This window comes from Vipera ursinii, assembly GCF_947247035.1.
Source record: "Vipera ursinii genome assembly, chromosome: 1".
Lineage (NCBI taxonomy): Eukaryota > Metazoa > Chordata > Lepidosauria > Squamata > Viperidae > Vipera > Vipera ursinii.
This window is the reverse complement of record NC_139512.1, coordinates 158,531,665-158,547,945: the sequence shown is the minus strand read 5'-3', so window position 1 is coordinate 158,547,945 and position 16,281 is coordinate 158,531,665. Positions and strand designations below refer to the sequence as shown.

General features: G+C 36.7%; 1 protein-coding gene across 3 annotated transcripts in view; it reads right to left on the bottom strand.

The window, feature by feature from the left end:
• The window catches only part of MAP3K20 (mitogen-activated protein kinase kinase kinase 20), an 80,019-nt gene that overhangs the window by 40,569 nt on the left and 23,169 nt on the right, over positions 1-16,281 (bottom strand). For all 3 annotated transcript variants that reach the window (XM_083348093.1, XM_083348094.1, XM_083348095.1), the window contains 6 exons: positions 14,312-14,399; positions 11,120-11,221; positions 10,232-10,297; positions 8,911-8,939; positions 8,668-8,805; positions 3,891-3,977 (listed from right to left, as the gene is read on the bottom strand). In XM_083348093.1, the coding sequence (XP_083204219.1) occupies positions 3,891-3,977; positions 8,668-8,805; positions 8,911-8,939; positions 10,232-10,297; positions 11,120-11,221; positions 14,312-14,399 (510 nt within the window). The remainder of the gene's footprint in view (positions 1-3,890; positions 3,978-8,667; positions 8,806-8,910; positions 8,940-10,231; positions 10,298-11,119; positions 11,222-14,311; positions 14,400-16,281) is intronic.

The following is a 16,281-nucleotide window of genomic DNA, read 5'->3' as shown; positions in this document are numbered from 1 at the left end:
AGGTTATTCTATTCTCAAAGAAGTTATATTCCAATAAAAGTGACATGTCTTAATACTATATTAATTTCATTTGATATTAAAATCTCCTTTAACAGAATTTACACCTCTAATAAAGAGCATGCAAATTATCAAGGAAACAATAATAAAAGATATGGACATGGTATAGAAGATGTAATTCTCTACTCAGGTATACCTCTTACTGAGTACTATATACACCATGTGACTTACAGTCATGGCCAAAATTGTTGGCACCCCAGAATTTTTTCCAGAAAATCAAGTATTTCTCACTGAAAAGTATTGCAGGAACACATGTTTTGCTATACACAGGTTTATTCCCTTTGTGTGTATTGGAACACAACAAAAAAGGGAGGAAAAAAAACAAATTGGACATAATGTCAAACAAAACTCCAAAAATGGGCCGGACAAAATTATTGGCACCCTTTCAAAATTGTGGGTAAACAAGATTGTTTCAAGCATGTGATGCTCCTTTAAACTCACCTGGGGCAAGTAACAGGTGTGGGCAATATAAAAATCACACCTGAAAGCAGATAAAAAGGAGAGAAGTTCACTTAGTCTTTGCATTGTGTGTCTGTGTGTGCCACGCTAAGCATGGACAACAGAAAGAGGAGAAGAGAACTGTCTGAGGACTTGAGAACCAAAATTGTGGACAAATATCAACAATCTCAAGGTTACAAGTCCATCTCCAGAGATCTAGATTTGCCTTTGTCCACAGTGCGCAACATTATCAAGAAGTTTGCAACCCATGGCACTGTAGCTAATCTCCCTGGTCGTGGACGGAAGAGAAAAATTGATGAAAGGTTGCAACGCAGGATAGTCCGGATGGTGGATAAGCAGCCCCAAACAAGTTCCAAAGGAATGCAAGCTGTCCTGCAGGCTCAGGGAGCATCAGTGTCAGCGCAAACTATCCATCGACATTTAAATGAAATGAAACGCTATGGCAGGAGACCCAGGAGGACCCCACTGCTGACACAGAGACATAAAAAAGCAAGATTACAGTTTGCCAAAATGTACTTGAGTAAGCCAAAATCCTTCTGGGAAAACGTCTTGTGGACAGATGAGACCAAGATAGAGCTTTTTGGGAAAGCACATCATTCTACTGTTTACCGAAAACGAAATGAGGCCTACAAAGAAAAGAACACAGTACCTACAGTGAAATATAGTGGAGGTTCAATGATGTTTTGGGGTTGTTTTGCTGCCTCTGGCACTGGGTGCCTTGAATGTGTGCAAGGCATCATGAAATCTGAGGATTACCAAAAGACTTTGGGTCGCACTGTAGAGCCCAGTGTCAGAAAGCTGGGTTTGCGTCCGAGATCTTGGGTCTTCCAGCAGGACAATGACCCCAAACATACGTCAAAAAGCACCCAGAAATGGATGGCAAGAAAGCGCTGGAGAGTTCTGAAGTGGCCAGCAATGAGTCCAGATCTGAATCCCATTGAACACCTGTGGAGAGATCTTAAAATTGTTGTTGGGAAAAGGTGCCCTTCCAATAAGAGAGACCTGGAGCAGTTTGCAAAGGAAGAGTGGTCCAAAATTCCGGGTGAGAGGTGTAAGAAGCTTATTGATGGTTATAGGAAGCGACTGATTTCAGTTATTTTTTCCAAAGGGTGTGCAACCAAATATTAAGTTAAGGGTGTCAATAATTTTGTCCGGCCCATTTTTGGAGTTTTGTTTGACATTATGTCCAATTTGCTTTTTTTCCTCCCTTTTTTGTTGTGTTCCAATACACACAAAGGGAATAAACCTGTGTATAGCAAAACATGTGTTCCTGCAATACTTTTCTGTGAGAAATACTTGATTTTCTGGAAAAATTTCTGGGGTGCCAACAATTTCGGCCATGACTGTATATATGAGTAGCATCTGCAGACTTAAAGAATCTCTCATTGACCACTCTTTTAATTTTAATGGACACATACTGAACCAGAACTCTTTGTTCAAATCTCTTGACTATGAGTTTCATCTGGACTCTAAATAAGTGTTCATCAGAACAGAAACCTATGTAAGCAGTGCTATGTATCTTTCAAATTCCTCTGCACTTTTTTGGAATAAGGGTGGACTTCCATTGTCTTTAGGTGTCTTTTGGGTTACATCTGCTCTAACTTTCCAAAGAATAGAATTCTCCCAAGGACCAAATATGAGATTCATTGTTTCTCCTGACAGTGTAAACTCAGCGCAATAATTATAAGGTGCTGGAGTCAATATGTCATGTTATAAGTCATGTTTTAGGCCCATTAAAATCAGTGTGACAGGTTAATTATAGTTAATTTAGGTCCCATTGATCTCAATGGGACTAAAGCAGGACTAACCTATTTTGAATTGAACAAACACTATGCAGAGTGACAATTCACTGGGAGGCTAGTGTCTCAGATATTCAGCCACTTTATTAGGGGTTATTTTAATGTCACAAAGAATATCTACTGTAGATATTTCAGGTTTTTTGCATTAGGAAGAACCTGAAATCATGTTTTTTTTTAAAAAGTATAACTTTTTGTTATGGGTATTATTTCTATATTTATTGTATTAGTCTATTGAACCTATGAGCACTTCAATTGTAGCCACTACTATTCCTACCAAAATCTTGTATCCAACTATAAGATCAGAGCATTGATCTAGATGGAGAAGTTTCTTGCTTAATGTTTGTCTATAGGATGGGATGAGGCTACTTTGATGAGATCAAATAAAACTTTCGTCATGCTTAAAAAATAAGAATGACATTTGCTACATCTTATTATTTCAAGATTAAATTTGTAAGAATCACAGATATAAATTTATAGCGAGTGACAGAACATCCCAACTAAATTGGTTATTCCACAATGATTCACAGATATCACAGGCCTTCTATAGTTCAGAAAGAACATTTAAAAGTGAGAATGTCATGTTTTACATGAATTCCTTCCTGTTTTTTTAAACATGATAAATAAATTTATTATATGTAAAGACGTTAACAATAATTTACAGAGCCAGCAATAAAACAAAGAAACCAAGAAGTCATACTACAGAAATTGCCTAAGTTGTTCTTTAATGGTACTCAACCTTCCAGCCAACTTAGACAGAGGAGGAATCCCACATCTTATCTGCATGCAATAAAGCCGCCAAGCTACATTTCTTCTTTAAAACGACACTTCCTATCTTTGATACTAAAGAGATCATGTGTTCAAATATGCACTCACATGTTCAACTACCTGAAAGCCTCAATTTGTAGCCAGAAGAAAAGCAACACTGGGGACACGTACAAAGGGTGTTTACGCCACTGAAGTCCTTTTGAAGTGGAAAGACACGGCATGAGGAGGCTTGCAACTATGGCATAGCCTTACCAGTTGCAGTGAGGAGCTCATCTTCAATGGACTGAGGAACGTGGGTGGCAAAACTGTAATTGTCTTCTTTTTAAACTATTTTTATCTTCTTTTATTTTTGAAATCCTCATCTAAGTGGCAGTTTCTTGTATTATAGTGACTCCTGCTGGGAGAGTTAAGTTGAAGTAGCTGAAGGTCTCTTACAGATAGATCAACTCCCGGCCAGTATAAAGATGTCCTAAATGCAGGAGATGGAGTTAAACTGTTCTCCTACCTTGGACGCAATGGCTTCTTTCATCCCTAAGAACAAACCCCCAGGTTTTACAATTGAGACTGAGAAGCTAGTACAGTACTTGTATAATTTTTGATCTACAGCATCACGACGTGAAGCTGCAACAATTAGATGTAAAGGGTCCATTCATGAGGAATAACATCACTTTGACCCTTTGTGTTAGCTCCTACTGCTAATCTTTCCATACGCGTGAACTTACTTTCAATTTGAGGAAGATGAAAAAGTCTTTTGCAAAACCCAACACTGTTTTCTGATCTATGTACCTGAATGTAGAAACGTAGTCTTACCTCATTTTTTTCCACTACAAGCCAAGCTACTTGTAATCCTTCCAAGCCTTTAAAGGGGACTTCCCTTGTTAGCATCTCCCAGAGAACCTGGAATGGAAAAAAGAAAAGAAAAAGGATTTTTTTATTACTGTACTTTGTATTTTAAATATATTATTAAACCGTGATACATTGTGGTCTGTATCCAATTACCAGGCAATCAAAGTCTATTGGCAAAAACCTGGATATATGTTTGTGCTTAAGGCAGTTACACCACGTCAATGTTGAATATTTCTTATTTTAATAAGAACCCTCTCTCCCAATTACTGAGAGAGAGCTGGGCACTAGATTTTGTGAATACCCTGTTGTACCTCCACTGTTCAATAGTTGGGATAGTCAAGAAACAGATTTCTTGTTTTCAGCTAGAAAAACTAGAAAAATGTTTCCGGAACCTATTCCTTCTTGTATTTTAAACCAGAGACTTTCTCTATCCATTTGGGATAGTTCTTTCTAGAGTTATGTCTAAAATTTTAAAAATAGTTACTATAGCACAAGAGATTTGTAAGCAATGAAATAACTTCTATCTTTCACATATTTCGGTGTTAATACCAACTTTATAGAAATATTTTATACTTAATTATATTTCATACTTAGCCAAATAACAGACATATAAATTTACTTTACAGTACAATATGACCTCAGCTGATTTTATTTGGATGATATTCCACCATTATACTAAAAGGGTAATATAACTGGTTATGTCAAAGAGAGCAATAATCTCTTTTTTCCAGGGAAGCAGTTATATTTACAAAAGTAACTGCCTCTCTTCACTTCACAAAGCAGACATATTTCTGTTGATCTGAGTTGGAAAATATGTTATTTAGCTAAAGTAAATATCGATATTTTCTATTTGCTATTGATATTGATTGATATCCTATTGATATTTTCTAACAAGGTAATGACCTGGCTAAGAATTCCAGAGATCAATATTCTCCATTAAGTATTTAAAATTCTTAATTTATGGTTCAAATTTGGGTTTAGTTGGGCCAACTACCTTTTAAAAAAGGTAATTAATAACTTATTGCCAGATGTTGCCCATTTCTATGAGAGAAAAAATCCTTGACATTCAGCCAGGCTTTCAATCACAGGATTTACCACAGCATCTTAGAGGTTAAATAGTTATAAAACTATAAAAGTTTATTACTGAAAAACCACTGTGCTGAGGACATAACAATGGAGACAGGGACTACTGTATCCTGTTTTAAGGAATTATGGGCGGTGAAAGGAAATAGAAACATTTTTCTCTGTGGGGATTATCTGGCCAGGCCTTCCTCTTCATTTAGCTTTATCCTTTTTCTTCTGTCACTCACATATAAAAATATCCAGATTGACCAAGTAGCTATTATTTATTTGTTAGGTTTAAATGTATATCCTGTCTTGATTTTATACGGCTAACTCACAGCTGCGTATTTTGTTGTTATGGGACGGAGGGAGCAGTTTTACAATTACATAAATAATAATATGGGAATGCAATTGCGGTAGGATGATGACATCTTTCCCAAAAGGTCAGCTATGACAAATCGAATAAAGAAAACTACAGGTGTGCACCTGCTTCAAATTCAGGCACAGTAAAAAGTCATTTAAAAAATCTGTGATGACATACAAAGTGGTTGAAGCCAACAAGAGCCCAGAAATATGTAGGGTAAGTTGCTGACACACACACGCACGCACACATAAATACACACGTGTGTATAGATACCTAGATAGTTGATAGATAAACAGACAGGCAGACAGACAGATACTGTACGTTCACAAAAATATGTTTCTCAAAATTTTTGGTCAGCATAGCTGGAGTTTCCTAAACCTTACTGTCGCTCTCAATCACAGCTGCTAACTATAATTCATTAAGAAATATAGGCACTTTGCAAAACTAAACAACAAACCTGACACTTGGGTTTAAAGGAAGATGTTAAAGATGTTTTCATCATACCAAAGGTGACATATGTACATTATTACTCAGTGTCATGACACATTTTCAGTTGATTGTTATTTCCAAACTTGAAGTCTGCTATATTAAACATATACTGTACACATTATATTTATTTATTTAAATTTATTGGTCACCGAACTCCAATGGACTCTGGAACAGATATATGTGCTGGTGGAAATTTTACTGGGGTTATATGTGAATTGTATAACTCTCATATCAGGTAAAAGACCATGTTACCTTTCTTCTACTACAAAGTTCCATGTCTAGGACAATAAAACAGTAAGTTAGATGATATTAAACATTATTTGGCAGGCAACAGATATTTACAACTGGATAGATTATAAATCTTAAATCTGAATTCAGCTTTGGGTCATTTTCATATAACAGAAGATTCTGACTAAAAGCATGTTTACTTTTTAAAACACAATTTATTTCAGGAGATTGTGGCTTACTTCCAAATAAAGAGATACCGAACTTGAGACCCTCTATTCCAGCTTCATGAAATAATTTGTAAAAGTCAGAAAACTATAAATGGGTACAACAATCACCTTTCCTTGTGTTCTTGTGACTTATTTGCAAAAGACAAATTCAGCCTGACCAAGAAAACCTGGACCTTTAGGTGGGCAGCATACTAAAGTGGAAAAATGCTTCACTGTACATTGTAAGCAGTGTAATAGTTTAATGAATACAATCCATTCTGGCAGAGAAAATAATAAATAAAAGAAATGCTACAGATTCTGCCAATAGAACAGTATTTCTCAACATAGTAGTAGTTTACATTTGAAAAGGATTCTGCTCTTTGTTATCACAATTTCAGCTGTGCTTCAAATGATGAAAAGCAGATGTCTGTGCACTACAAAAGCCATTTGTTAGTGCTCTAGATTGTGTTACTTGACCATACAAAACTTTTATTCACGGATGAGATTGTTTTAAATCAAAAACTGCCACATTTTTCATGGATTCATTATCTCTGGAGCACATTGTTAGTCTGCTTGATTAGAAGTTGAAAGCCTACAGGGGAAAAAAATTCTGATAGAAATCAACAGTGAGGAGAATCAATACTAATAGGTTTACTTGAACCAATTTCTAGAGTAGAATTTAAAATGTATAGAAGTAAAACCACATCTGACAGCACTTTCTCCTCCTAAATTCCCTCTGGATCTACCCTCCCCTTCTAAAAATTGGGCTTTAGAAGGAACAGATTTTGAGATTGCACAAAAGCCTGGGAATTCACTCTTTTCTGCCCCATTGACAGTAGCAAGGGAACAACTTATTTAATTATTATTTATCTATAAACATTTAACTCTGAGCCAAACTGCAATTATTTCTGAATTTCATTCTCTCTCTAAATGTTTCAAGCTCTTTTCACTATTTAAGATGCAGAACACTAAGCTGAGGGGAAAAAAAGGATTTTACAGGGTTTGAAACTGTCTGTATGTGCCTGAAAAATATAACTATTATTCAACTCCTTTACTTTAACCCAGGTGTGTCTAACCTGCGGCATATGTGGTCCTGGACAGCTAGTAATGCCACCCCTGAGAGAGTAAACTTTTAACATTATTTACATATAGATATACCGGTACATTAACCACATGTTTTACATGTGGCCCAAGACAATTCCTCTTCACTCAATGCATTCCAGGCAAGTCTAAAGATTGGACATATCTGCTTTCGCCAGTGATCAATTTTTTTATTCAGAAGCTGATTCCTGAACTGCTTCCTTTTACTGAAGTTAACTTTTTCCAAAAAACCTGAGCTGGATTCAAGCTGCAATACTAGATATGCTTGTCTGGCAGTCAGTCCCATTAAACTTCCTTTAGCTTTCTCCTGAATGGATGCTTACAGGTTTGGCTGTAGGTAGGCAATAACTAGTTCTCCTTGAAATCGGGAAGATTCAAGTCATTCTTAGCTGCTTTAAACATTGATTTTTAATTAATATAAGTTTCATGAGCAAGAGTAAAAAATGTTTTTTTTAAAGAAACAATCTAAAGCAGACATGTCAAACACATGGCCCGGGGGCCGGATCCGGCCCGCAAAGTGGTTTCATGCGGCCCGCGAAGCCATCCTGGAAAGAGTGAGGGAACGGCCCCCACTGCTTTGGCCCTGGCCCAGAGACCCTCCTCCTGCCAGAGACCCTCAGATCTGTCCCACTCCTGCCCAGGCCCCCATAGGCACCCTTGATGCCAACGATGTAGAGCTGGCCACGCCCACCCAGTAGGCCATGCGCACTCTAGCCACGCCCACCCAGTAAGCCACGCCCACCCAGGCCACGCCCACCCGGCCCCCTGAGGGCAACCGCAATGCTGATGCGGCCCTCAATGAAATTGAGTTTGACACCCCTGATCTAAAGTATGACTTCTGCGGCAGAACTGTGGATCTTGGAAGTAACAGATAATAAGATGTTCTCCAGCTGTTTGCTGATTATAAGCCTGTTGGCATGGATAGCTTTTTTGGGGCGAAAAATTTTACCATAAAATTAGAGAACGATGAAATCCAAAATACTGTGGGTGGGTGGGAGATATACAAGCCACAATGAGTGCCTCAGAAATAGAACTTTGTTTTTGTGCCTTCACATGTGTATGGTACATGATCATGAATTATATCCAGTTGTCTAAAGCAGCGTTTTCCAACCTTAGGAACTTGAAGATGCGTGGACTTCAACTCCCAGAATTCCCCAGCCAGCATAGCTGGCTGGGGAATTCTGGGAGTTGAAGTCCATGCATCTTCAAGTTCCTAAGGTTGGAAAACTCTGGTCTAAAGATAGATTTATATAACGCATTCAGAAGCGTGGACAGAAATAGGTTTACTCACCACACCGTATGAATATGTATCACATGTTTCCGATATTGGGAGACTTTGTATTACTTCTGGAGCCATCCAAGGAAAAGTACCAACGAGAGACATGTGTGTTGTATGGGAATGAAACCTTGAAGCCCCAAAATCACAAATCTAGGAGTGGGGGGGGGGGAAATAGAGATTTTTTTTTAAATAAAAAAACAAGATGCCCAATTCAGCACAACAAATATTTTTATAAAAAGACTGAAATATTCTTACCTTCAATACTCCATCACCAGCTATAACCACTGAAATTTTTTTTAAAAGAGAAAATTATATTAATACTATGAGGAAACCATAGGCATTTCTTTAGGAAAAAAAATCACTCCTTATAGGCTTATAGACAGTATATTGGCAAGACCATTTAAATTATCTGGCTGATATTAATCTAAAACCAGATGACTTTATTATTGACTCGATTCTCTCTATGCAGGATCATGGAAGATAAATCACCATTAACGTCAAGTTAACGAGTTACAGCAATGGCGCTGAAAAATGTATTATTAACAGTTACTGGGAAATAATTTAAAACTAAAGTTGTCACGCTTTATAATGCAGCTGCATATATCTTTAAAATATGCAAAAAATATCACAGACAATTGTAAAATTTCCCAATTTTTTGAAACCAAAGGAATAATAAAAAAAACCAAAGGAAATTCCCTTATCAGTGAGAATGGAGGCATATAAATGTAATAAATAAATAGGAAAATACATAGTTTAGGAAAAACTGAAATTTATGCAAGTTATTTTTAGCACATTTAGTCAGTATAAAGATATGATATACATGATATGATGATATATGATATGATATTATTTCCTAATTTCCCAGAGCATCTCTTCATTTTTTTCCCCTAACTAGATTAAGCAGGCAGGTCAAACATGAACCTGAAAAGAGAAGGAACATTCCAAATTGTATTCTAGACTCTGCCCACCACCATTTCAAACAGATATTGAAATTCTTTTACTACTTAAGTTATTTTTTGATTATGTACACTTCCAAATTTGGGCCAATTTCTTTCACTGTTAACCATTTTAGGTGCCATTTAAAAAGTAAAATTATTAGAAAATATTTCAAAATTCTTTTTTATTTTTCTAATAGGAAAAGGGAAATCAAGAAAGGTATCATTTTTATTTGAGCTTTCTAATCCCATCTCTAATCGCAAGGTTACAAGAGGAATAGCTGAACTTAATCAGAAGTAATCAAGCAATTGGAATATCATCCTGCAAGTAAAACCTCAAACGAGTAGATTTTTTAAAAAATGAGAATGCCGAAAGGAAAATATTGGATTCAACTCTCAATCAGCAATATTCATCACATACTAATTTGATACAGCAGCTACTGTAATATCATGTACCCTGTCCTTGATATTGTGAGCAAGATATATTCTTTAAAATCCTGTGCAGCACTTTTATATTTCCATATATCCATATCCCTATATCAAAGTGGCTTGCGCATTGAATTCTGCTCTTTTCAGTATCAGCCCTAAAATGTTATATTTGCAGGAAAAATAAACAAAATTGTAAATTTATGCTAAATTACCATTCCGGGACTTCAGATCTCTATGGATTACTTTGACTGGAGCTTCCATATGCAAATAATGCATTCCTAAAAGTAAAAATGAAAAAAAAAGGTTATTTTGCTACATCAGGACCAGCAGTAGCTTGTTCCCAAAACAAGTAAGATGGTGAGGGTGAAGGTTCGTTCTCCTAGCTTGTGGGTTGATTTTCAAACATTTTGTTACCAGGGTAGGTGACATCTTCAGCGGAGTTTAGGATATGTCAGTGTTCTGTTAATAAAGGCTTCAGGTGTGGTCAGTTCGTATTCACTGAACTGAACTGAAGAAGCTTCTTGGATGAGAAGCAAAACCTCTTCAAGCAAAACAAGAAAGTCCACTTGCCTTTTGAAAGAAAGCACCTTTGGAAAGCTCATGCTAACTATTTTATTTATTTATTTATTTATTTTAATCCCATTTATATCCCGTCCTTCTCCGAAGACTCAGGGCGGCTTACAAGCTTAGCAGTAGCCTTCATTCTATGTATATGCCTGCTTATTAGGGCTTTTGCCCCCCCCCAAGCGGCATTATTACAAAGTCAGCTTAATTGCCCCCAACAATCTGGGTCCTCATTTTACCTACCTCGGAAGGATGGGAGGCTGAGTCAACCTTGAGCCTGGTGGGACTCGAACCTGCACTAATTGCAGGCAGCTGGTGTTACTTAAGGAGGCATTAGCCCACTGCTCCACCAAGGCCTCTTTAGTAAGTCAAATAGGTTTTTGAAGATTTCATAGGACAGATAATTAAGGCACTATCTTTAGGCACTCTGCGTCATTTAGATTAATGAGTAAGAATAGATCTTGACTGAATAGGAAATGGAAGTAGCAAGGAGTTCTAAGCTTTTATGAATTATTGACCTTATTGACCTCACTTACCTTTAGCTATATCTGTTGCCCAGGTCATTATATGATCCATATCCATTTCTTCACTTCTGTTGCTATTAATATAGTCATACAACGACCCAGCAGAAGCATATTCTGTTACAAAAGAGCAAAAATATGCTTAAATTGGCACATTTAATAACACATGGAGGCACAATAATTAGCCATCTTTGATTTTAAAAATTAGCAAATTTGATATTACCTACCATGTTGCAATAGCAAATAGTTTGAACAAGGTATCATTCAAATACATTAACTTTAAAAAAGGTACACTATGATTTATGAATAAAAGTTTGTGAGAATTGTTTTGCGTTTTTGTGTCAATATTGTCTCTGGGTGTGTCAATTTCATTGGTCAATGACAACTTCTAGGTTGTTGGTTTTTTTCTTTCCAGTTTAGCCTTAGAGAAAGTGACAGACTCAAAGTCACCCAGCTGGCTTCAGTGCCTAAAGTAGACTAGAACCTGGGTCTATCCACTCCCAATCCAGCACCTTAACCATTATAACATGCTGGTTCTCAAATATTAGACAAATTGTATTAATTTGGGAATAAAACATAGATACAAAATATTAGTAAGATCTGATGGGATTGATATAAGGAGTTTTAAAATAATAAATTTAAATAAACACTTAAATTAAATAACATTTAAATATATATTAAATAAACACATTGATACATATGCCTCATTAAACAGCAAAAGAACTAGCCAGCAAAAATTAAGAGACTGCATAACATTATGAAATGGATGTAAAGATGACTACACATATTTCTCTTAGGTTAAATAATCAGTCTTGACATTCTGGGGTCAGATTGTGTGTACCATAAAAATAATACTAATCCCATTAAATGTAAAGAAATTTATAAATAAATTTGATGAAACTAATCTAAATCATAATTATGCAGCCTATAGTTTTGCCCTGCATATTATTAAAAGATGGGTGTCATGAATTCATACACATAAACACTATTCTTAATACCTCTGGGAACAACAACTAGAAATTACCGTACATCACCCTCATCATTCTCATTTGCATGCATGTACCAGTTTGGTCTACTGGTTAAGGCACCAGGCTAGAAAAGGGGAGACTGTGAGTTCAAGCCCCACCTTAGCCATGAAAGCCAGCTGGGTGACTTTTCTGGGGAAAATAGGAGAAGGAAGGAGTATTAGGCATGTTTGCTGCCTTGAGTTATTTATAAAAATAATAAAGGTAGGATACAAATTAATAAAATAATAAAAATAAAAATGATACGTTTTTTCCATGTGGAGACATAAACTTAAAAGCGTAGCGTAGAAAAAAAAGCTTTTAGTAGAACAACATGGTATTAGCAAAATATCTTGCATTAACCAATTGTTGTTGTTGTTGTTGTTCTTAGCTGTGAAGTTGTGTCCAACCCATCGCGACCCCATGGACAACGTTCCTCCAGGCCTTCCTGTCCTCTACCATCTTCTGGAGTCCGTTAACCAATATATTAATTAAATCTAATACAACTAAAATGTATTCAAGTGAACAAACACAAGACAAAATTTTTTTCCAGTGTGACAAAAGTATGGCATGAAGCACATCCCTGAGCATTAACCCATATTAACTACCATTAATTTCATTTCATTTTATGAGTGTAATTTCATTCACACTTTATCCAAAACTCACCTATTTGGTGTGTGTGTTTGTGTGTGGGGGGGAATCCTTTGCTAGAAGAAATTTGCATCTGCTTTAAATTTACTAAATTTAGCAAATCCTTCAAGTTATCAAATAAGAGGGAGGCCTTGAAAATACTATGCTTCTTCAAGATAGACAGACAGACTTCAAGTAAATCTTGACTCTTGGCAACTGCCTTAGCCTTAGCAAAATTTTCAAAGTGGCTTACCATAACCTTTTTCCTAGGTCTGAGAGAGGGGGACTGGCAAGGTCTCCAAGCTAACTTCATGCCTAAGAACTCCCATTTTCCTGGTTTCTAGTATCCTGGTGCCTTAGCCACTACACCAAGCTGCCTCTTAAGCTACATACCATAGCTCACTTGGAAATAGAAAGGCAAGCATTCAGAACACAACAATAAGCACATTTAAAAATGTGAAATATATTCAAGTTAATACCTCAACACAGAGACACGTGATCTGAAACAGAATCTTATATAGAATATACCGTATTTGTTGTGTTGTTGTAACCAAACAATACCAATCACTGTACTTTCTAATAAGAGAAGACTAGTAGAATCAGGCATGGGAGGATGCATGCCAGAAGAAAAAAAAGAAGGCTTAAATATTTTTGCCTCCACCAGCATTACTGTTCAATTAAACAAAAAAAGAATTTCCAGCTGCTTCATAAAGGCTAAAGAATATGGAGGGTGGGGGGAAAGCTCAGTTTTTTAGTGGTTCCCACAGTGGGAAAGTTTATAGACCCTACTAGGCTCAGGTCAATTTGTAAGTCTAGTCCAGGGGTAGGCAACCTCGGCTCTTTTATGACTCATGGACTTCAACTCCCAGAATTCCTGAACCAGCCTGGCTCAGGAATTCTGGGAGTTGAAGTCCATGAGTCATAAAAGAGCCGAGGTTGCCTACCCCTGGTCTAGTCTATTGATAGAAGAATTGAGATTGCAGTATGTTTTCAGTTCATGAAAATAGCTCGCCTATATCTCTAATAGGCCTAGATTTCTGTAATATTGGCTCAAGATTTGTATAGAGGCATATCCCCGCTCCCTAAGAAAAGGGGTGCTGGTATAGCAGATCTGTCTTGGCTCTATAAGTATGCCTTACAGCCAACTGAAAACTAAACTGTAGGATTTGCCCCCAAGTTGTCTTTCTGTCAGTAGAATATAATGGCAAAATAGCTGTTTCTTATATCACTTTTATTTTCTCCACATTGACAGCAGACTACATAAGAATAATCTATATATTGTTCTCTGTCCATTGGCACCATTTAATTAAAGCAAATACCATCCCTGCAATGTGCCAATTTTGGTTTCACAGAAAACACTCCAAACCCTACAATTAAATAATATTTGCAGGAGTAAAGGAATTTGGTTTTTTCCAAATTACATTAACATATAGTTCAATATGAAAAGAAAGAAAGGTTATTTTTTTAAAAAAACAAAAACAAAACCACAAGTATATAGCCAACTACTTTAAAAAAAATAGTGTTTCAGAAACATCCCCCACACATCACAAAAGGAGGAGCATCTGTAGCTTACCTGTAACTATGCCATAGTTTGGGGGTTCAATAACGGCGCCATAAAACTGAATGATATTTCTGTGGCTCAACACGCTGAGTATTTCTGCCTGTTCAAAATGCAACAAAAGCACCAGATGTGAATACAAAACGTTCATAATTCTATAATTAACACAAAAACCTCTTTGAATCATTATCTGTATCAATAGTTGTGCTCAAGGTAGCTAGCAAGAACAGAAATTCAAAAATCACCATTAAACCTACAGATTATACAGGCTAACCTTTGTCTAATTAAAGCAATTAAAGCATATTTAAAAACAAATATATATAAAAAACAGCTAATGGCTTAAAAACAAATGTTAAGACAGTGAAACAAATATCAAACAATTCCTCAAAAACTCACCTTGACAGACAAACCGGTTTAGAGCTTCCTTATCAAAACCCTGCTAAAATAAACATGTTTATATTTGCTGACACAATTATAACTATTATTATTTGGAAGGTACACAACACTCCTTTGAACATTGGAAAAGCAGCTACTAAAAAGTTGTTTCCAGTAATGGTGGGTTCAAAAGAAGAGCAATTCCTGAAGTTATCTCAAAGTTTGGGAAGATTTGTATGGGAGAAAGAGATTTTTTTTATATACCGTAGCCTAGTTTGAAATCCTATACAGGTTTAGAGACACACTACATTAGGTTGTTCAAAATGGAGGACATATGCTCTCTGAAACTTTTCCTGGGGCATCTTAGATTACCTGAAGTTTCTGAACATACTTCAAACACTGGCCAAGTATATGGTATTAATCAAAAGTTGGAATTGAGACCTGGGTGATGTACTAATTTATTTATTTTTTATTTTAATTCCATTTATATCCCGCCCTTCTCCGAAGACTCAGGGCGGCTTACAAGCTTAGCAGTAGCCTTCATTCTATGTATATGCCTGCTTATTAGGGCTTTCACACACACCCCAAGCGGCATTATTACAAAGTCAGCTTAATTGCCCCCAACAATCTGGGTCCTCATTTTACCTACCTCGGAAGGATGGAAGGCTGAGTCAACCTTGAGCCTGGTGGGATGCGAACCTGCACTAATTGCAGGCAGCTGGTGTTACTAATAAATGTCCTGAACTAGATTCACATCTATCCTTAACTACAGAAATCTGGTTCCTCCTAAGGCATTACCATATATGATAAAGGTAAAGATTTCCCCTGTCCATTCATGTCAACTCTAGGGCAAGGTGCTCATCTCCGTTTCTTGGCCAAGGGAACCATCCTTGTCCAAAGACATTTTCTGTGGTCATGTGGCCGCCATGGCTATATGCCAAAGGTGCACAGAATGCTGTTACCTTCCCACCAAAGTGGTACCTATTAATTTACTTGTATCTGCAAGAACTGAGGTAGGAACAGGAGCTCACCCTGTTGTGCAGTGTTTGGGTCTCAAACTCAGGCTGTCAGCTTTCCAGCTGACAAACTCAGTGTCTTTAACCACTGAGCAGCAATCTAATAATAGCAGAGGGAGATTCCGATATAAGCCACAGATTTCCTAGATGAATGCTAGGATATAAATCTTAAAAAGGTAATAAATAATGAAGATATATGATTAGATATGATATTTTCAAATGTGCTCCTGACCACCAATAAAATGTTGACAAAGACAGCCAATTGAGGGAAGCGGAGGCTTGCTCACAAAACAGCTTTAATCCTGAAGTATGTTCAGGCAAAGAAATCAGATAAATAAATGCAATGATAAATGCAATGCTTCTAGCTTATGATAACACTTTTTTTAAAAGATCACAACCACTGAAAATGAAGCTACAGTACACTGCAAGTTCACCAGTCCATACTATGAAGACAAGGCAGAAGCTTCTACATGTTAGCAATTGTCTTCAATCTTTCAAAGGTATCTTTGAGAAAGGATAGGAATGGCACAAATCAATGGCTTTCTAATTTAGCAATTCTAGAACAATTGCACCCAAAATTTAGAAAATGTTAAC